Genomic DNA, 23,187 nt, shown 5'->3' on the forward strand with positions numbered 1-23,187 from the left:
CTATAGGAATGAATGGGAAGTTTTTCTCAATTTGCGATTCACAATTTGCTAATCTCAAATTGAGAATAATTTCAAGGGTGCAGGAGTGTCCAAAGAACACCCTGTTGCACCCCTGAAATATGCATGGGTGCACATGTGGCGTACATACATGCCCTAAGGGCATGTATGTGCGTCACATAGCACTTCGAAAAATGCAAAAATTTGCATTTTTCATGGAATTCGCAACTTACCACCAACTAGAAGTTGGTGGTAATTTGCGATTCCTTAAGGACATTTTGCAATTTTTTTTAGCATCATACATTGCATTTAAGGAATCGCAAATTTTGCGATTCCTTAAATGCAATTGCAAAATAAGAAATTGCAAATTTTGCGATTCCTTGTTTTGCACCAGATTTCGCTTGATACATACAGCCCCAAAAGCTGTAACTTGGAATGTGCTTGGCTTGAATGATAGCAGAAAGGTGACCTTAGTGGCAGCGCTTCTCAACCGGCATGGTGCTGATATATGTTTAATGCAGGAGCTTCACCTGATGGGCGCCAGCTGTTCACGCTTGCGGGCGGGATGGATGGGTGAAAAGTTCATTGCAGGATATTTTAACTATGTGCGGGCCACTGCCATCATTCTTAGAAAAGGTCTCCTGTGGCACACACATGCTGCGATATGCGACCCCCAAGGGGGATATGTCATAGTGGCCGGAGTGCTGGGAGGCCGTCCTATTAGGCTTCTATTGGTCTACGGCCCCAATACAGAGGACTCCCTATTTTTCGGTGAGGTATGGCGACAGGCAGAGTCTATGGGCTCCGGAACAATCTTCTGGGGGGGACTTTAATGTAATTCTTGACTTGGAGAACGATATATCGGCAGATCTAGACGACCCCACCCGCATACGGCAGCGCAGCTACATGCCCTCATGGAAGACCATAAATTGGTTGATGTTTGGTGCCGCCGACATCAAAACAGTTGAGACTGCACCTGTACTTCTACAGCGGGCCGCTCCTAGTCTAGGATCGACTAAGGGGTCACATCGCGCGATATAGATGCTTGGGCACGCAACTGTGTTCATCTTGCCAGAACTCTCCCAGACCACACTTCGGTCTTGCTGGAATTAGCACTGCCCGATGTTCGAAGCACGGTCTTCAGCTGGAGGCTTCCAGCGGGTGCTCTCCGGGATCAGGTATTTAAAGAGGAGATTGGCGCTGCCATAGAGGAGTACTTTGAGAGGCCCACAAATATGGTGAGGGGGACCGAGCGGAGAAGACCCTTGCAGGCCTGCTAAAAAAGCCATGGGCAAATTAATGCATCAGTGAACTGCGCGCAGGCGATGGTAGAATCACTATTGGCCTGGAAGCTGTTCAAGCAAAAATGCTCGCATATTACTCTTCCCTATACCCTGCGCACCAGCTGGCGGGGCTTCCCGATCTGCTTCCCTTCCTTGACTCACTTGAACTTGTATGGTTCAGTGATGCGCATCATAAGTACCTAGATGCCCATTTTCAGAGGAACAGGTGGTTGGGGTGATTCAGGCCATGTCCGGGAACAAGGTACCAGGACTATTCAGACTCACTTCTGCCTTTTACAAGGAATTTGCGCTGCTACTGGCACGCCATCTCCTCAACATGTATGTGGAATCCCTTGAGCGAGGCATCCTTCACCCTTCTCTTCGGGAGGCGCTCATAGTGACCATACTTAAACCAGACAAGGACCCACAGCTGTGTGACTAGTATCGGCCACTATTGATGATTAATATTGATAACAAAATCCTTGCTAAACTGTTGGTCTCGCAACATCTCCCCACAATACAGATCAATGTGGTTATGTCCCCCAGGGGCACTTCCCCCATCCTCTGCGCCCTCTGCGGTCATGCTGGAGATGGATCCTTCTCTCCCTTCTGCCGACATGTTTCTGGACGCTACTAAAGCATTCGATATGCTAGAGTGGCCACATCTTTTTTCAATTCATGCCCGCATTGGTATAAGCACCGCATTCCTCAAAAAGATTGCCTGTCTGTATGCTGCCCTGGCTCCTAGATTGCGGATCAATGAAGTGATTTCACCCCTAGTCGAGGTGGCTTATGGCATGAGGCAGGGGTGCCCCTTATAGCCCCTCCTGTTTGAGATAGCCATGAAACCTCTCGCTGCTCGGCTGTGGCAGCATCATGCGCAACGAGGCCTTGATTTCACCACCCAGGGTGATATTGGTATCTATGTACACAGACAATATTACCCTATACGTTTCAGCATCCAAATCACCAATCTTGACCTTTCTTGTCCGTGAAATACCCTGATTTGGTGCATCTCGGGAATCATAATAAACTGGGCCGCTCACAGCTGCCACAACCATATTCCAGTCAGAATTTCCACTCAAGTGGGCTGATTCATCTGTAAAATATCTGGGCATCTGGCTCAGTCGGGATCACAAAGAGCTCTGGCGCTACAATTATGAAAGGCTCATGGATTGGTTGGAAAGCCGATTAGGCCATTGGAGGTCATTCCCGCTATCTATAGCTGGCCGTATTGCATCGTCAAATTGGTAATATTACCAAAGATTCTCTACGTCTTTGTTAATCTTCCGCCCCCCATGACATTGGAATTTAAGAGGAGGCTCCGGTCAAACCTGATATCCCTTGCCTGGGTGGGTGGGCAGCTGTGGGTGGCATGGGAGACACTCACGGTCTTGGGGGGCCTTGGTGCTCCAGACATAGAGCTGTATCATAGCTGTGCACATGCTCAATTTGGATTCCATTGTATTTTCCCAACTCAATCCAAGAGGTGCATTTGCCGAGTGATGTAAAAAGGGGGCGTGGCCTCGGACCACTTCTCTGCAATCCAGCTGTGTGGCGGTTACGGAGATACATGGTGAGCTAGTTGGCACCCAGGGACCCTCAGTATTCAAGGGGATTTAATCCCACAACTTAGAATGCACCAGGGGGCACGTTTGCAGAGTGGTGGAGAAAGATAGCCTTTGTCCACCTCTCAGCAATCCCACTGTGTGGGGCTTACTGGAGGTAAGAGGTAGGCTAGTTGGCCCCTAAAGGACCCCCAGCAGCAAAGGGGACTTCAATCCCCATCCAAGAGTGCACCAGGGAGCGCATTTGTAGAGTGGTGGGTAAAGGGGGCGTGGCCTGCTCTGAGAATTTAGCGATCCTGCTGTGTGGGACCTACTGCAGGTAATAGGAGGTTTAGTTGGCCCCCAACGATGTCCTCAGGGGCCAACTACCCCTCTTGTTACCTTCAGTAAATCCCACACAGTGGGATTGCTAAGACATCTTCGAAGTCCATGCCCCCCTTTCTCCACCACTCTGCAAACGCACCTCCTAGCATACTACAGGATGGGGATTGAAGTCCAATTTACTCCTGTGGGACTTTGAGGGCCAAGAGGCCCTACTGGTACCTTCTGTAAGCCCTACAGAGCAGAATTACTGAGTGCTAGTCAGAGGACCGGCACCCTTTCTCCACCACTCTGCAAATGCGACTACTAGTTAAAAGAGTGTTTGCAATGTAATGGGTTTCGCATTTGCAAGAATTAGAGCTATTGGTGTTGTAAATGCAAAAGGTTTTTACTAATGTTTTTTGGAGTGCAGTGGATGTATGTTGTGTGTAGTGGAATTATGTGGCATGTTGTGCAGTAAAATTATGTGGATAGAAAGTATGCAGTATTTAGTGTATAGGCATTATGTAGAGTGGGATTATGTGTTATTGAGAGTAAATATGTGGAATGTTAGTCTGTGTTGTGGGGTGGTAACCTCAGGTTTAGTCTTCCTCGTTTCCATAGAACCTCAACTATGTACTCAGTGAGACAAACAATATGGAACCACTGAGGAGCACTTGTGGACCTAGTCAGAGTTATGAGCAGGGTCTCTGGAATTATGTGGCTGTTTGGCTGCACCAACTTTCCCACAATTATACATTTTCTGCATTAGCCACATAATTCATCATTTGCATCCTAATATGCAGATTTGAACAAAAAAAGCCTTGTTTCTAGCTCAAATTGCTCAAAAATACCAAAAATGCAGCAACAAGTGTTACAGCATGGTAGAAGGCCCTTTGCAAACCTAGAATGGTCACCTGTTACTTATTGCTAAATGTGGGTGTTAAATGTGTACTAATGGTGTGCAAGCCATTCTTGCTTCCCTCCGTGCCTCTTTCATTTCTGTTGCTTCTTTCTGCACGTCTTTTCCTTTTTCTGCACTTCTCTTGACCTCATTCTGCAAATCTCTTGTACTTTCTGCACCTCATTTGCTTCTTTCTGTACCCCTCTTATGTCTTTCTGCACCCTTTTTGCCTCTTTCTGCACATCTCTTCCTTCTTTCTGCACTTCTTTTGTTACTTTCTGCACCTGTCTTGCTTCTTTCTGCACCCCTCTGGCCTCTCTCTCTCTACCCCCTCTTTCCTCTTTTTACACTTCTGTTGCTTCTTTCTGTACTTATCTTGCTTCTTTCTGTACCTCACTTACCTCATTCTGTACCTCTATTGCCTCTTTCTGCAGTTCGCTTGCCTCCTTCTGCACTTCACTTGCCTCTTTCTGTAACTCTCTTGCCTCTTTCTGCACCTCACTTGCTGCTTTCTGTACCACTTGTGCCTGTTTCTGCACCCGTCTACCCTCTTTGTACAACTATCTAGCCTCTTTCTATACCTCTCGTCCTTCTTTCTGCACCACTCTTGCCTCTTTCTGACCCTCTATTGCCTCTTTCTGCAGTACTCTGGCCTCCTTCTGCACTTTACTTGCTTCTTTCTGCACCCCTTTTGCCTGTTTCTGCACCCCTCTTCCCGCTTTGTAAAACTCTCTTGCCTCTTTCTATACCTCTCTTTCCTCTTTCTGCACCACTCTTGCCTCTTTCTGTTCCTCTGTTCCTCCTTTCTTCACCTGTCTTGTTTCTTTCTGCACCCTTCGTACCTATTTCAGCACCTGTTGCTTCTTTCTGCAGTTCTCTTCCTCCTTCTGCACCCTTCCTGTCTCTTTCTGTATCCCTCTTACCTCTGTGAGCACCTCTCCTACCCCGTTCTTCACCCCTCTAGCCTCGTTTTCTGTAATCCCTGACTGCTCTCGGGATTGGGTACGTGACCCTAACTCCAAACTTGACCCAAAGTGCAAGACAAATACAACTGAGCCTTAAGGTATGTGAATAAGGACTTTATGATTTTCTCATATTGTTCAAGGATTTAGTACATTAGAATCCAATTAGTACACCAAGGGTTAACACCACCCTTAGAGTCTAGTAGGCTTTCAGACCGTCCTCTGCGTGAGCGCCAGTCCTGACACTCCCCAACGGAGGGCACCGTGCTAAATAGTGGCCGACAATACCACTTGAGCCTTTGCCTATCCACTGACGGTCTAGCCAGCCATCTTAACCGTCCCCTGCACGAGTGCCGGTCCCGACACTCACCAACAAGGGGTACAGTCAGCCTGAGTGAGTGACAACAAGGTAAGAATGCCAAAGGCAGGGGAGTCTCTTTCCCAACATCTACTTCTGTTACGTGTCTATCGTCACAGTGTAAGTAGTTAATGTCACTTGCTCCCCTGAGCATGTAATGCCCCTCCTCACGGAGCACTGATGAACTAGGAGGCACACAGGGAAATTAGGGCACACGCTTTGAATCCGTTACGGCAAGGAAGGTCGGTCCGTCCTCAAAGAAAAGGGCTCCAGCCAGCTGCACCACCGGGAATGACTTGCACAGCAGCCGCACAACTAGCTCTTGACGAAACCGCACAGGGCTCCGATACTGTAACATGCCAAAAAGGGGTCGATATCCCTTACCTTACAGCGATTCCGAGGCTCTAGAGTCCGCTACTGCAATAATCAACGGGTTCCACGGGTGCCGCCATTGTTTATACACTGACGCCTGAAGTGCGCATGCGTCGCGCAACGCTTCACGGGACCTGTAGTTCCTTCCGGTTCCGACTTCCCGGAACTGTAGTTCATTGTCTGTTTGGGCGCGGTGTGGCGGCTCTGATGCGTCGTGGACATGACATTTTCTGCCTCTGTTGGTTCTTTCTGCACATCTTTTGCTTTGTTCTGTACTTCACTTGCCTCTTTTTGTACCCCTCTTGCCTCTTTCTGCACCTCTGTTCGTTCTTTCTGCACTGCTCTGGCTTCTTCCTGTACCTCTGTTCCAAATTTTGTCATCCCTCTGCCTTTTTTGGCATCTCTCCTCCCTCTTTCTGTACCTCTCCTGCCTCAATCTGCCCACCTGTTCCCTCTTTCTGTACCTATTTTGCCTGTTTCTGCAACTCTCTTGTCTCTTTCTGCAGTTCTCTTGCCTCTTCCTGTACCTCACTTCACATCTGTTGGTTCTTTTACACAGCTCCTGTTCTTTCTGTACCTTCTTGCAAATTTATGCACCCCTCTTGCCTTGTTCTGCGCCCCTTTTTAACTGGTTCTGCATCTCTGTTCCCTCCTTCTATACCTCTTTTGCCTGTTTCTGCAACTCTCTTGCCTCTTTCTGGAGTTCTCTTGCCTCATTCTGCACCTCTGTTGCTTCTTTCCGCACTTCCCTTGTATCTTTCTGCACCCCTGTTGCCTTATTCTGCACTTTCCATGTTTCTTTCTGCACCTGTCTTGCTTCTTTCTACACCCTGCTGTCTCTTTCTGCACTCGTCTTTCCTCTTTCTGCACCTTTCTTTCCTGTTTCTGCATCTCAGTTGCCTCTTTCTGCAATTTTCTTGATTTTTTTCTACACGTCTGTTGCTTCTTTCAGCAATTCTCTTGCCTCTTTCTGAAATTTTCTTACCTGTTTCTGCACACGTCTTTCTTCTTTGTACAACTCTCTGGCCTGTTTCTGTACCGCTATTCCCTCTTTCTACACCTCTCTTGCTTCTTGTTGTACCTCTGTTGCTTCTTTCTGCTCTTCTCTTGCCTCTTTCTGCACTTCTCTTGCCTCTTTATGTCCCTTTCTTGCCTCTTTCAGCACCTCTGTTGCTTCTTTCTGCACTCTTATGACTTCTTTCTGTACCCCTCATGACTCCTGCACCTCTGTTGCCTCTTTCAGCACCTCTGTTGGTTCTTTCTGTACTTGTTTTGCTTCTTTCTGCACCTCATTTGCCTCTTTCTGCACTTCTCTTACTTCTTTCTAAACCTCTGTTGCTTCTTTCAACAATTCTCTTGCTCCTTTTTCCACTCCTCTTCCTTCTTTCTGCACCCCCCTTGCCTCCTTCTGCACCTCTGTTGCCTCTTTTTGCACCTCTGTTGGTTCTTTCTGCACTGCTCTTACTTCTTTCTGCACCTCACTTGCCTCTTTCTACACCCCTGTTACCTGTTTCTGTAACTTTTCCTGCGTGTTTATACACTTCTCGTGCCTCTTTCTGCACCTCTGAGTTAGAGGTTGTTGTAATCCCCCTGCCCTATTGTGTACTAGGGTCTTAAAGGGGAGGTCATGCCAATCACAGGCATATCCCAACCCAGACTTTACCCCAGTTTATGTAGGTGTTTTCACTGCATTCTAAGCGTCTTTCAGCATAACACTGGCTCCGGCCCTGGTTAATCAGTTACGACCAGTAGCAGTCAGTAAAAAGTTGGTGGCACAGGTTTGCAACAAGGCCTTTTTCTGTACCTCTGTTAGCTCTTGCTTCTTTCTACACTTGTCTTCGTCTTTCACATGTCCTACCTCTGTAGGCATAGTTAGATATTATCATTTAAAAAACCTTAGAAATTCACAGAAAAAATCCATAGGTTTCAAGGATGTTATAGTTAGAAATTAGCATTTAAAAAACCTTAGAAATTCCCTAAAAAAACATAGGTTGATGCTTCTTTAAGTAGTAGTCACGTTTGCAGAGTGGTGGAAAAAGGATGCTGGGTCTCCGACCAGCGCTCAGGAATTCCACTGCATCAGACTTAGAGGAGGTACCAAGAGGACTTCTTGGCCCCCAAAGTCCCTCAGGAGTAAATTGTACTGCATCCCCCACCCCGTAGTCTGCCAGGCACACTCTTGGATGGGGATTGAAGTCCCCTTCGCTGCTGGGGGTCCTTTAAGGGTCAACTGGCCTACGTCTCACCTCCAGTAAGCCCCACATAGTGGGATTGCTGAGAGGTAGACAAAGGCCAGGCCCTCCTTCCCTACCACTCTGCAAACACACCTCCTGGCATGCTCTACGTTGGGGTCCCCTTCATTCCTGAGGGTCCCTGAGGGCCAACTAGCCCACCAGGTACCTCCAGTAATTGCCACACACCTGGATTGGGGAGAGTGGCCTGAAGCCATGCCCCTTTTTACACCACCCTGCAAACGTGGCTCCTGGTACACTTCTGCTTAGGGGATTAAGTCCACTTGTGTCCTGAGGTCCTCAGGACACAAGAGGACCTCATCGCCCCCACCTGCAGTGCACCAAGAGGCGCGTTTTCAGAGTGGTGTAAAAATGGGCATGGTCTCGGACCACCTCTCCAAACCAGTATTGTGGTGCTTAAAGTAGGTACCTGGTGGGCTAGTTGGGCCTCAGGGACCCTTAGTATTCATGGGGACTAAATTGCCCATCTTGCAATGCACCAGGGGGAGAGTTTTCAGAGTGGTGCAGGGAGGGGGCGGGCCGTCTCGTGTGATGTCGGCTTTTTTATTTTAATTGAATTGTTAAAAGGGAGGCTGTGTGGCCCCTCTTCTTTTACTATTCCTGGGGCCCCATCCCTCAGGGCCTGACTCCTTTTTTTTCTTTTTTGAAAGAAAAAACGGGAAGGCCAATTTTTGTCCCCGGGGACCCAATTCCCCCGGGGTATGGCCTTCTTTTTTGATACATAATTAAAGGGAAGTGGCCGGCGTGCCCCCCTTCCCTGGGCCACTTTTGGCCCCAGGACCCCATCCCGGGGATTGGCCATTAATTATTTTATTTTATTTTTGCGGAGGGGGCAGTGCGGCCCCCTCCCAAGGCAGATTTCAGCCCTGCGGACCCCATATGCTGGGGCCTGGCCATTCTTATTTTTTTAAGTAAAGGGAGGCGGGCTGCGTGGCCCCCCTCCCGGACCATTCTTGGCTCGGTGGACCCCAGCACCCCTGGACAGCCCTTTTTACACCTCTCTGCTATGCAACTCTGTGGATCTTACTGGACGTACGTGGTGGGCTAGTTGGCCCCCAAAAACTCTCAGGATTCAAGGTGACTTATCCCCAAATTTAAAATGCACAACATGGTGCATTTGCACACTTGTCACATCAGGCCACACCCCCTCCCTGCACCACTGTGCAAACGCAACCCCTGGTGAGTTGTAAATTGAGGGATTAAGTCCCCTTGAGCCCCGAGGGTCCCTGGAGGGAACTAGCCCACCAGCGACCTCCAGTAATCGCCACAGAGCTGGGTTGCAGAGAGGTGTAAAAAGGGGCATGGCCTCTGAACACCTCTCTGCTACACAGCAGTTTGGGCTGTAGCTCGTTGCAAAATTTCCTATGGAAATTAGCATGGGGGAAATGTGTTTTGGGACCCCCCTTTTTTCTCAGCCCCCGCTTGACGAATCACCCCCAAACTTTAAAGATAGGAGCTAACCAAAAATTGCAACTTTTTGAAAAATTTTATAAAGATTCAACAAACGATGCCAAAGTTATTAGCAAATCAAAAAATGCAACTAGGTTGTAACTATAACTACCTACCGCCAGTAGGATATATATATATATATATATATATATATATATATATATATATATATATATATATATATATATATATATATATATATATATATATATATATATATATATATATATATATATATATATATAGATATATATATATATATATATATATATATACACACACACACACGCACACACACACACACACACACGCCACTAGAATTATGTGGCAGGGAGAGGCAAATTTACACCAGGGTTAGCTGATTATGTGGAAACAAAGCGAAAATTATGCAGTTTAATGGAGCACATTTTCAGTTTTACTTCTTTATTTTATCATCTACATATGTAACCATGTCTGGGCAAAGGATTCAATTAGTATTTCCAGATGAACTCCCAAACACAACAATAAGCAATTTAAGAGTGGCCCTGAAATATTTGGGAAGGGCTTTCCATAGCACAGCAACATGCATGGCCTCCTTTTTAGTAACTTTTCATTTGTTTAAGCTAGAAACTATTTTTTGGGTACAATCTGCAGTTTATGCAGCAGATGATGGCTCAAGGGGTTCTGGTGACATTTACAAATGTCACCTAAACCCTGAGATTGCAATGTAGGCTCACTTTAGACAAGCCACTCATTACATTATTTTTTATAATAAATGATTTATGAACTGATTCCATTACTCTTTAGACCAATTTAGAGCATTTGAGTGTGATACATTTAGTATGCATTGTTTGCCTGAGACTACAGATATGTCTGCCAATGTTTTGAGAAATATCTGTTTTTGCTGGGGATGATGTACTAATATTAATGCAACTATGTGTGTTAATATAAAACAATTTTTAAATGCAAAGGGCATTGTAGGGGGAAAAATATGCATTCAAAAAAAAGATTATTTTTAATACATTGACACAATAGAGTAGATTTAATAGCACATATATAAGAAAAAAGTGCAATGTGAAACAGTGGAATGTTTTGCTGACATATACAATAATTAGTATCGGACACTGTGGAGGATTCATTGGTAAATCCTTGCATCCAGATTGCGTCTGCAAAGGTGAGCTCGTCAGGTACATTTTAAATGTAATGTTTTAACTGACATTTTCACCTAACTATAACATCACTTTGACCTTCATCTTTAAATATATTTATATATATAAAAAAATTATTATATATATATATATTTCCTGACGCGTCATGTGACCAAGCTCCGTTCGCGGAGCGAAACGCGTCAGGGAGGGCACTCGCTCTTTCACTTTGCCTTAATAAATTTGCACTGCTGGCACCTTACTTGGAGTGATGGCTTGTTGATCTAACAACAGTTTTTCAGCTTGTGGAGTGTAGGTCTGCGCCCATTGGAGCCGCTACCAAAAGTGGTTGGGATCCTGCTTGTTCATATATATATATAAACATATATATATATATATATATATATATATATATATATATATATATATATATATATGTATATGTGTTTGTGTGTGTGTGTGTGTGTGTGTGTGTGTGGGTATGTAGTCGGTGAATTGTTTTGACAGTGTTGATTTTCACAATGTTGACTTCATTTGCAGGATTTTTTGATGGCCTAGACCATGGGTACTCATAGTACGGCCCGCGGGCCGGTGGCGGCCAGGCAAGCCTTCCATGGCGGCCGCGGGGCTTGAGACATCATACCCGTGTTTGAAATTATTTTTTTAAGAGTGTCTGCCGCAGCGCGAGAGACTCTGCTGCTCTGTGGGGGCCGGGCGATCCTAGTAATAGCCAGAGTAAAGCTGCAGGGGCCTAAGAAGAGGTGAAATACATCAAGGCCTCATTAACATGAAAATGGTCTTTTAAAGACCTGTTAAGTGCTCAGGTGAGACTGTGAGTGTGTGTGTGCCCCGGCTGACACACAGGCAGGGTGAGATGAGAGGGAGGGGACAGAGAGGGAGGGAGAGTGAGTGAGTGGGAGGAAACCCCATTAGTATTTGGTAATTATTCAAATCTCAGGTAAAATTAGCAAAAACAATTCCCAACCACGCACCAGCCAACTATTTTCAAAGTATTAGGCAGTCAGTTTTTTAAGACGCTTTTTTTTAATAATCGAAAAGCCAGTGCTTCATTTTGCCGCACACTGTATAGCCCTGATAACTGTCTCGAAGTTGGCAGGCGAATTCCCACATGTTTTCTTATAAACACATGCACACCTCAAAAGAAAAGTGCATTCTTTAGCTGGAAAACCACCTACTTAATCGGCGCTTCTCGTTCGCTCAGTCTATTGACCCACATTCAAGGTCTACCACGGAATGCAAGACCACCCGAGAGAAAATTACGATTTAAATTTAAGTCCAAAAATAATCAGCGCTAACAAATGCTACTGCAGCTTTGAGTAACCTTCTTGCATGTAATCGGTTTTAAACCCAAACAAGGTAATTTAGCACTTTCCCTATCCTGGATACCTGTAAGAATTCGAATACTCTTTGATATTCAGCAACACATTTATAGCATAGGTCAGGTTTTACTAAGAGGGATTGCCCAGCGTTTATTTGGTTAAAGTAGTGTATGTACTATTGATTCAGTGCCGACTATTGGTTCTATATTTGACCCCATGGCTTTGCGAAAATTATGCGCTACATTTGTTTTAAAAAATATTATGTTTTGTAGGTGTTATCTATTCACAACCCTGTTTGCGGCTGTGAGTGTGTGTGTGCCCCGGCTGACACACAGGCAGGGTGAGATGAGAGGGAGGGGGACGGAGAGTGAGAGGGAGTGAGAGGGAGGAAAAGGGAGGGAGATGGAGATGGAGATGGAGAGGGAGTGAGAGGGAGGGAAAGGGAGGAAAAGGGAGGGGGAGAAAGGGAGGGAAAGGGAGTGAGAGGGAGGGAAAGGGAGTGAGAGGGAGGGAAAGGGTGTGAGACAGAGAGGGAGGTAAAGGGAGGGAGAGGGAGACGGAGAGGGAGGGAGACGGGAGGGAGATGGAGAGGGAGTGAGAGGGAGGGAAAGGGAGTGAGACGGAGAGGGAGGGAAAGGGAGGGAGACTGAGTGAGAGGGAGGGAACAGGAGGGAGACTGAGAGGGAGAGAGAGGGAGGGAGAGAGAGAGTGAGGGAGAGTGAGAGGGAGTGAGAGAGAGTGAGGGAGAGTGAGAGGGAGTGAGAGGGAGTGAGAGGGAGTGAGACAGAGGGAGAGTGGGAGGGAGGGAGAGAGAGAGAGCTAGAGCGAGAGAGGGAGAGGGAGGCCAAGAGAGAAAGAGAGAGAGAGATGTGTGTATGCCGGGTCTGGTGGCTCAGTGGACGAAGGCGTCCGCTGCAGGGACCTGTGATCAACCTCATGGTCAGTTTTTTTTATTGCTCTAGCCCCTCCCCCTCCCCCACTGACCCCGCCCCCATGAGTGCGGCCCTCGGACACAAACCAAACTGTAAATTTGGCCCCCGAGAGAAAGTTTGTGAGTACCCATGGCCTAGACGAATAAAACGTTAAATGGATGGTTAACACATAATTTCTTATTTCTTTCAATGCTTGTGAAAAAGCATTCACAATGACATTGCTGCTCTCATAGCTGACAAACTTAACCTTGCAGGCCTTTTCTTGATCCAAGCGTCTACCAATGAATACTCAGAAATCGGTGTGAATAAACAATGTGAAAGCAGAACCCAGCGGAAGTTAAATACATTGTACCTTTTAAAAAAATATTACATTGTTGATTTATAGTTAAAGTGTGACTCATAACAACACATATAGTTGTATGGAACCATATTTTAAAAATTAGCACACTAACTATTCCCAAACTAAAATTCACATATCCCGAAACATGACAAGACATATCCACAGTATCATGCAAACATTGCATACTAAAAATAAAACTGAGAATGGCGCTCAAATGCTCCAAATATTTTTTAAGAGTACTATATTCAATTAATAATTCATGTAGTATAAAAATAATACATGAGGAGTAGTATGTGTAATGTGGTCATATATTTCCATCTTGTGGTTCAGGTGCCATTTATTAATCACTTGACCCTAAGTCCTATGATGTCTCTAGAACCCCTTGTTGGCAAAATTGGACCAAAATATGAAGTTGACCATTATGGATTCTCCCTCACTTTAGAAGTCTCAAAGGACTTTTGATGAGAATTGTAGCTAAACATGATTTTGACCGTACATATACATAACAAGATTTGGTGTAATAATAATCCACTCGAAGAGCTCCCAGCACTAAAAACCACTTCTCTACAGCAGAATATTTTTTCCCCACAGTTTCAGTTTAGCATTAACATATTCAATAATAGTTAATGTTGTTCCTACACAGTTTTCTTTATTGTTTATGTTCATAGAATTTGGGAGGCTGGCAAAAAATGTGTGAAATCTTTAACACTAGAATACCATATCTTTTGCAGACATACTTCTAAGTGACTTTTCACATGATCTTAGTGAAGTACCTTTTGCAGTGTAGTACTACTAACTGAAAGGATGTTACAGAATTATTTTATAAAGCTCAGAGGAATCGCATCTGTCACAATTATAAATAAGATTGAGTGGATATCTTGTCCTAGAGCTTAGATATTAAAAAAGATTTATTATGGTCTGCATTGACTCATTACTTGCCAAATAGTCTTAATGGTTTCTTATTGACTTAATGTCAATATTTAATGGAAGAAAATAATATTTTTGGTATTTTATATTTAAGCACTAGTTTACGTTAATAACTACTTTTATTTCCTTCCACTATTTAACCCTTTCGCCGCACCAATAAAGATAGCTTTTCCAAATGACGGATTTGTATCCTTTATACACATTCTATGTCATACTTTTAAACATTTTCATGAGCTATCTAATCTTGTAATCTTATTTATATCTCATTGGTTATACTAATGATGAAACAACCTTCTGCAAGGGTAAGGAGAAATTATTTTTATAATTTGTTCTAATAATACTTTTGACACCACATAATTTATAAATTATAATTTGTAATTTTATAATAACACCACATCATTTATCATTTGTTCTAATAATACCTTTTAAGACCACAGAAAGATACAAGACAATTCAACACTTAAATTTACAGATGGAAAGAAACGTGTTTGCAAGTAATAAATAATTTGAAAATTCTGATTCTGCAAGCACCCACATATTGGGGCTTATTATGAAGTCAGGCGAACGCTGTTGCGGGAAAGGAACCAACGACCATAGGTCTGCAGATCCAACATCCCAATTTGGATGGGAGAAACATCCATTCTACAATACATTGTAGAATGGAGGTTTGCAAATGATAAAGGGGGACCATAGGTGCCCCCAGGCCCCATTGCAATTGGACAGGGGAAAGGGTCACTGCTAGAGGCCCCCAATATTGCTTTCCAACAGCCTTACCATGTCGGATAGGCCAAAATTAAATGGCTGTCGGAAACAGACATCATAATCCAGATGGCGGAACTACCACCATTAAGAGATGATGCTGTCATTCTGACGCAGCAACAGGCTCCTTGAACTTGTAGGAAGCACCATGGATGGTCCTTCTGCTCGACATATCTGCCTGCCACATCGAAATGGGCAGGTGGACCTCAGGGGCCGATATCGGTGGGTCCAACACCAATGCTCAGTCGGTGTCGGACCCATGATATCATAATTAGGCTCAATATGTCTTAGAGACCATTCTTACATCAACAGATTGCAGAGAACTAACGGTGTTCAATGCATGTAAAGCATTGGTTTCTTTTCCCACGAATAAACTTAAAAGTGTTGTCAACATAGGAAAGGCAGTCTCAATTCTCCTCAAAGTAATGAGAATAAAAATATGTTTTTTATAAACTGCTTCATATTACATGTCAGCATCTTTAAGAGCTGCGGTGGTATTATTACTATTACCCATTAAAAATTTTCCTCAGAGACGGTGGAAAGCTAAGTCAGCCTTTACAGAACTTGAGCTTGTGATCTACACAGCACCACTTATTTTTTTCGCCGAATTTGTCTATTCAGTGCAAATGTGTTAAGCACACTTCTTATGTGATCTCAGCGACACAAAAATACACCAGACTTTTTAAGGATTAATCAGTAATCCATTAAGAAGAAATGAGTCACTGCCTCATTTGATAAAAACTGTAGTCCAATTACTGCTGTTTATGGATAGAGAAGGGGAAGAAAATATGTTTTTATTTTAATGGGGGAGTTCAACCAATAAATAAAAGAGTTGCCATTCAATGTGCATGCCCTAGTATTAGGAACATGATTTTTAAATTAAAATAAATGCAACAACTGAATATACATCGTAAGTAGCAGTAAAATGTGTTCATTTAATATATGATGTGTACCTTCTCGCCTGGAGTAACAGACACTCTCCATATACAATGTGAATAGGATGGGTAGCCATTCGGAAAGCCAGGAGCTGAGAAGTTTCCTGTTGTGTCTTGTAAGGTCTCACCACATGCTGTTTGAAATAAGAATAACACAAACAAAACATTTTTGAAGTGTATGTGTGTTAGAATTGCCTAATACAAAGACAATTTTCAAAAGGCACACTCAAGCAACATGTGACAAAAACAAATAGAACATTTCATATTGGCAGGAAGAGTTGATATAATATTAGGCAATTGATTTGAAACATTGAAATGTTGAGCAATATACTTCAAGACAATGGAGCAGTGGACGTCTAAAAACATTGATTAAGGTCCGCAGCTCTCAATATTTCAATGTTCTAATTCACACTCTCTGGCTCTTTCTCTCTCTCTCTACCCTGCCTCTACATGATATGTGGATTGAGAGGAAAGTGAGAGATGCAGACACTAAGGAAGAGGGAAACTGAAAACCTTGCTCCCATTCTCGTAACACAGCTCACAGTGTCACTGGCGCCTCGGAAGAAGGGAAGGAGGGATTCTCCTCAGGTCCTGAATCTCCCTTGGCTGTTAGAGAGAAAAGTATTTTGGCCAACACAAAAGTGAAACAGCTGCTGACTGCTAGAAATGTAGCTGCCCCTACTTTGCATGTTTGAAAGTTACTGCCACAGCCCTCCACGTGGACAGTCATTGTTATTCATTCACAGTGATGCATGCAACAAACCCTCAGAAGCTTCGGAGGCATGGCTTGTTTTAAACCTCTTGTTTTCATGGAGGCTTTTAAATTAATTTATTTATAACATTCAGCACTCTGGGGGGGGGGGGGGGGTTCTAATAGGCTTATATCCAATGTACAGGGCTATGCTGGCCATTAGAGTTATTCTCCCTGGTTATAATCCCTCACCTTTGGCTCGGGCCTATAAAGCTGGAATAGGCCCTAATGGCCAGTATAGCCCACAATGGCGGGCTACAAGGCTGTAGTAAAAAAGAAAAAAATTAACAGTAATGAAACAGTTTCTATATTGTATAAATACTCATTGTCAGATTATAGGTCATTATATCTTCCTTTATGGATTTGTCCAACAGAATTAGAGGCTCACACACAGTTGGGGAAGACTTCTGAAAAGAAGAATGTGTGTTTATAAAACGCAGAAAAATCACTTTATAAGCCCAGTCAAAGTGCAGACATAATTAAGAAATAAAACCGAAAAAAAAATCACTGAGATTTGCAATCTATGGTCAGGACCACTATCTTGCAGGGCAACCAACAAACCATAACTCAAAATCCAACTACAGATGTGGGGGTTTGGTCCAGACAAAACTTCAACTTGGGAAATAATTGGTAATATCAGACATACAACCTCTTATGCAGTTATTGCCACTCCTACCTGGTGCGAGTATAACCTGGTAGGTACATATGATCCCTGTGAGATGTTGTTTGCTATTCCTGGTGACATGCAATGTGGGAGAGAAATCATAATTCTATCAAAGCTCTAGCCTTTGTGCAGGGGATTATTCCCACGTGCCTCACAGGACAAAAAGAGAAGAGGCAGTGAGGGATGCATATCAACATGTATAATAGGGATGGGTAGAGGTAAAGGGAGGTAAAAATGATTTCAAAGTTTAGTGATGGGTAGAGGTAAAGGTAGGTAATGTGACTTTAGTGTTTATGAGTGAATGGATGTAAAGAAAGGAAAGGGTGACTAAGTATATGGGGTGGATAGAGGTAAAGGGTAGCTATGGATTTAGGGGAGGGAGAAATTTGTTTTAGGATTTAGGGATTAGTAGAAGTAAAGGGCGGTAAGGTTGAATTGGGATCAAGGTGTGGGATCAGGGAGTTGAGTGGATTTTAAAGTAGGGGGGCTTTGGGGGTTAACTATATATATATAAATATATATATATATATATATATATATATATATAATTTTTTCCACTAAAAAACAAAGGTTGCAGGGACATTATAGTTCGGTTCACATTGTACATGCACAAACCATTCAAATTCAGCAGTTATAGTTAAAATTATTCCAAGTAACTATAACTTGTACCCTAAAGTAGCTGTAACTCATGCCGCGATGCACAGTTTTTTAATCAACAATTTTACAGCAAACGTTGCACTAATATTATCAATGATGTCATAGAAGATGTCATTAGTGATGTAATGTGTGGGGAATTAACAGTGCCACAGTGCATGATGAGGGCACGAGTTATAGTTACCTTAAGGCACGAGTTATAGTTACTTGGGATAACTCCAATTAGAACTGCTAAATTTTTCTGTTTTTGTCTGTGTCAAATGTGAACCTAACTATAACATTCCTGTAACCTTTGTGTTTTAGTGAATTTCTACGTTTTTTTTACATTTAATTTCCTAACAATAACATCCCTGTAATCTTTGTCCTTTTTCAGTGAATTTCTGTTTTTTTAACATAAAGTAATATTTAATTAACATATGTGAATCCAATCTCCACCTTGCATTGACTTTGGCCCCCACATGCAGCCAACACCCCGCACCGAGCATGGCCATCCACCACACACAGTGTTTTGGTTTGCTGCATGGGCTGGAATGCGGCCAAACCTTGAGCCCAAATTCCCGAATTCAGTCAATCCCATGCTACACACAGCCTTTGGTTATACGGGGCTGGGGGATGGCCACAGGGCCTTGTGCCCAACACCCTAAAGTCAGGCAAATTTTTTTGGGAGCACACGCCTGGGGAACCCATCCACTATGGCCTGCCACCTTTTTCTTTAGGTGGAGGGGGTTATGTGGCCCCCATCCATGAGGCCCATCACTTTAATTTAGCTCCCTCCTCAGGATGATTGTTTGCCTGGAGACTGCATCTCCTGGGCCCTAGCCTTATTATAAAGGGGGGGCAAGCTTCCCCCCCTCTCGGGGTCAACATTGGCCCCGGGGACCCTATTCCCGGGGCCCTCCCAGTAAAAGGTGGGTGCCTTGGAGCCCACCTAGGCACACATTTCAAATTTAAAAAGAAGAGGGGGCATGCTGCCCCTATCCCTGGGCCCATTTTTGCCCCAGGTACCCCATTTCCAGGGGCCTGACCTTATTCTTAAGGAGGAGGGGGCAAGCAACCTCCCTCCCCGGGCCAATATTGGCTCTGGGGACCAGAGTCCTAGAGCCAGTATCCAGAGGGGGAGGGGGTCTGTGTGACCCCGCTCACCCTAGCTGTGTAAGGGCGACCCCAGGTGGGGGTCCCCGGGGTTGAAATCAGCCTGGGGAGGGAGCAATGCACTCCCCCAATTATATAATTAATAATTCACCCCCGGACCTGGCCCACCTGGGGGACATACACTAAACAAGTAAACCTCTTCAAATTGATGGTAAAATTACAAAAAACACTTTCTGGACCAAGAGCTAGCTTTCTGTTAAATTTGGAATAATTCTGTCCAGCAGTTCAGGCTGTAGTCATGTCTAAAATTCCTGTGGGAAAATGTATGGGGAAAATATGTTTTGGGACCCCCCCTTTTCTCTCAGCCCCCACTGGACATATATATAACAATTATTTCTGCATTTAAATGCTTCCTGACCGGGAAAGGATGGACTCAGACCCAAATACCTGGTGCAATACATTTATTTTCTGTTTAGTCCACCATAACATGTTTTGGCCTGGACAGGCCTTGATCACATGATGCCAATGCCTTGTGGGAACAGCCTTTTTAAAATGTCAAGTGCTTTAGTGTAACTATGAATATAAACAACAGACTATCACAATACGCTGCTGGCATAATGCCCCAGGAAATGCTTTTTGCTTACTTAAGAAACAATTTCTGTGTAACACAACATCATTTTGGCATTGCGACCCGCAAATGGTAACACATATTATAGATTTAATTCTATAAAATCATAATATACATATATTTCATGAATGGTGAAGTAGAAACGTTCACATATAAAACATCCCTTCTGCTCTACGGTCACATATCAATTTTGTAAACCAATGTTAGCTTATCTTTCATATACATAGTATGTTTAAAGTGCAAAAGTACTTTCTGTATATATATATATATATATATATATATATATATACCGATTTATATATATACATTATCATTTCGCTATTACTCAAAGTGTATCTGTGTAGCAGAAAGATTGTGGCAGCATAACAAGAACTCATGGACATAATGTCCTTAAAGACTTCCTCTTTTCTATTATTACTGAAAGTGTAATTATATAGCAGCAGGATTTTAACAGTAAAAGAATTGACTAACTGACATAATGTCCTTAAATATTACAATCTAGATGACTTGGCAAGATTTTTTTGGTTTGTGTTTCTTCGCCTAGTTATATTGACACAGGTTAGATTAGTTTTTCTATTTGTCAGGAAGATTGGGGGGCAGGACTGAGTGCAAACATAGGATCGTAAAGCAAATCTGTGTTGTATTATATTAAAGACAAGTAAACAGGTCCTCACTTGAGTTGATTCCCACTGGAGTTTTGGTGTTTAGCTCCAAAATATACATAGTCTCTAATCTTCTTAAAATAGCCTCCCTGTTGCCTAAATTGGAAACTGAAACAATTAAATAATATTTAAGCCATTCCAGATTGTTGCTTTAAGTTTCTCTAAAATGGCGGGCCACAGGATATGCTGGATCAGAGTTACTGATTGCCCATAGGTGTTGAAGTATCCTTTGGTGCACTTGTAACTTTGTACTGGCCTTATAGTTCAGTCCACATGGACATTTAACATGTACACCCCATAGTTTGTTTTGCATGTCAGAATTTTCTTATTTCTGACATTTTCATTTTTAAAAGGGGTCGAATCTGAAATCTTGCTTTCTTCGAATTTGCATGCTCAGCATGAGTTGCACTTGAAGAAACCCTTCCTGTGTGTGAACCAAGTTCCCACTTCTGTTGTCTCCGGGCTACTGTTAGCCAACACATTACTCATGGAAAAGGCTTTCCCATGTTAGATGGCGGGTGACTTTGGTAACAGGTGCCCAATAATGGCATTGTCCAATACCAATGGCCAATTCATCCAAACTATATTTCTCAGTTGTTTGTCTTGTTCGTTGTATATAATTATGAGTCTTGTTTGTTGTTCTTCATTTGTTGTTTGTGTCAGTTTGGGGGTTGACTCTTGTTTTTTTTGCCAAACAAGATCTCAGATCTACTGATTGTTTGTGTCTTGGTGATTGCTGAATTTCTCACTTTTTCAGTATAACCTTCTGCCAGAAATCTTAGTCTGCTCTCTCCTTGGGCTTTTGTCAGATCTGTCTCATTACTACAGATTCTCTTGATCCTACACATCTCCCCATAGGAGATGCTCTGTATCAAGTGCCTAGGATGTAAACTGGCCGCATGTAAAATATGATGCACCATGGCTTTAATTTTCTTGTTGGTGATGCGAACCTGTAAATCTAAAAAGCTGACAGCTGTAGCTCTAACTGTGGCAGTAAAATTGAGGTTAACATCATTGTTGTTAATTAATGTTACAAATTAATGTGCAACACTCTCAGTTCATCTCCAAACTACAAAAATGTTTTCTATAAACCTTAACCACAACATTACATATTTCTCCAGGAGGTCCCCTGGTTTGCCCTGTGGACTAGCTCCTCCGACCAGCCCATGCGGAAACACGCATAGCTGGGAGAGAAGCTGGCCCCATGGCAACACCAGGGGTCTGATGAAATATCTGATTTTGGAACAAGAAAAAAGTGTTCTCAAGACAAAAACAAGGTCATATTGATAAACATTCTGCTTTGTTTGTACAGCCATATCGCTCTATTGACCAAAAAAAACTCAAGGGCCATTATGCCATCTTTGTGATTGGTGCTCATATAGAGCGACGACACATCTATTGTCAATAGGAGATCATTGTTTTGCCAGTCAAAGTTTTCCATCCGCCTAAGAAAGCCACTAGTCATAATCCCTGGACATGTTCCTGTAAAATATAGTCTATATACCGTGATGTATTTTCCAACAAGCTTTCGCGTGCCGAGATGATAGGCCTGCCCGGTGGTTTTATGGGATGCTTGTGGATCTTTGGTATAAAATAAATTACTGGCATGCCTGGATGGTCGTTTTGTAAGATATTTGTAATCATCAGCTCTCAAGAGACCAGCACCCTTCCATGCTAATAGTTTGGAATAAACTTAATTGTAAATTTTGCGAGTTGACTGTACATTGCTCTTTTTGTAACAGTTACGATCATTAAGTTGATTCAGTGCGTCTTCCAAGTAATTAACTTTGCGCCAGATGACAATATTCCCACCTTTGTCTAAATTTCTAATGTCAATCTGGTTGTTTCTATATGTTGTTGTTTATGTATATATATATATGTGTATTATTACCTACTGGCGGTCGCCAGTAGGTAGTTATAGTTAGGATAATTTTCAATGTTAAATCTCAACATTCTATTTTGAATAACTTTGGCGCCGGTTGACGAATCTGCCTGAAATTTTCAGGAAAATGGTCTCATGGCGGTCCGGTCCTTCCCTGAAAGTTTGGGGGGGATTCGTCAAGCGGGGGCCGAGATAAAAGGGGGGTCCCAAAACGCGTTTTCCCCATGTTAATTTCCATAGGGCGGTCGATTTCACTTTTAGCCCGAACGGCTGAATGGATTTCCACCAAACTTGGCAAAATTGTAGGGACTGGTAGCCCGATGTGCCTTTGCTATGTCTCAAGATATGTGCTCCAGTGGATTTTGAGTAATTTAGGTTCAAAAAAATATATATATCTATAGGCGCTCTCCCGTGCGCGCACCGGAGTGCGCTCCAGGCGCGACACGCGACTTGCGCGCAGGAAGCTGATTGGATCTCAGTTGTCTGTAAACATTCTAAACAGTGCGGAGCGGCCGCCATCTTGTGTCTCGGTAAAATCGAGACACAAGGGGTTTGAAAAAAAAAGGGGCAAATGACCATAAGGGGGAAGAGTAGACCCCCTCTGACCCCCTAGGTTTGATGTAGGGACTAAAATAGGGTCCTGCAGGGCATTAAAATTTTTTTTTCGTTTTGCGCGGGGGAAGCGCATGGTACGCGCACCGGCGAAGCACGGGGAAAATCCAGGACCATATTTATGAAGGCCTTGCGCTGTTAGTTTTGCGCTTCCTGTGCGTCAATTTTTGTGACGCACCAGCGGTGTAAAAAAATGCGCATTGTTATGCAATATTTAAAAAGTGACGCATCTATCTAGATGCGTCACTTTTTAAATATAGTGCAACGAGGTACATTTTATTACACTGCTGGTGTTATGCGTCACTTTTCTGTGCGCACTCCTTATGACATTCCAGATGTGTCATATTTAATGTATGACGAATCATGTTGCAGATACAATATGGCGCAGAGTTTTAAAAAGTGACCCATGTACCTAGATGCGTCACTTTTTAAAAATAGCG

At 43.4% G+C, this 23,187-nt stretch overlaps 1 protein-coding gene across 1 annotated transcript in view; it reads right to left on the reverse strand.

Moving 5' to 3' along the window:
• TLL2 (tolloid like 2) overlaps positions 1–23,187 on the reverse strand; it is a 2,097,051-nt gene that overhangs the window by 628,422 nt on the left and 1,445,442 nt on the right. Inside the window, exon 9 of the mRNA XM_086922321.1 lies at positions 15,821–15,936. Coding sequence (XP_086778447.1) covers positions 15,821–15,936 — 116 coding nt within the window. The remainder of the gene's footprint in view (positions 1–15,820; positions 15,937–23,187) is intronic.

The sequence above is a fragment of the Lissotriton vulgaris genome, chromosome 5 (genome assembly GCF_964263255.1).
Source record: "Lissotriton vulgaris chromosome 5, aLisVul1.2, whole genome shotgun sequence".
NCBI classification, from domain to species: domain Eukaryota; kingdom Metazoa; phylum Chordata; class Amphibia; order Caudata; family Salamandridae; genus Lissotriton; species Lissotriton vulgaris.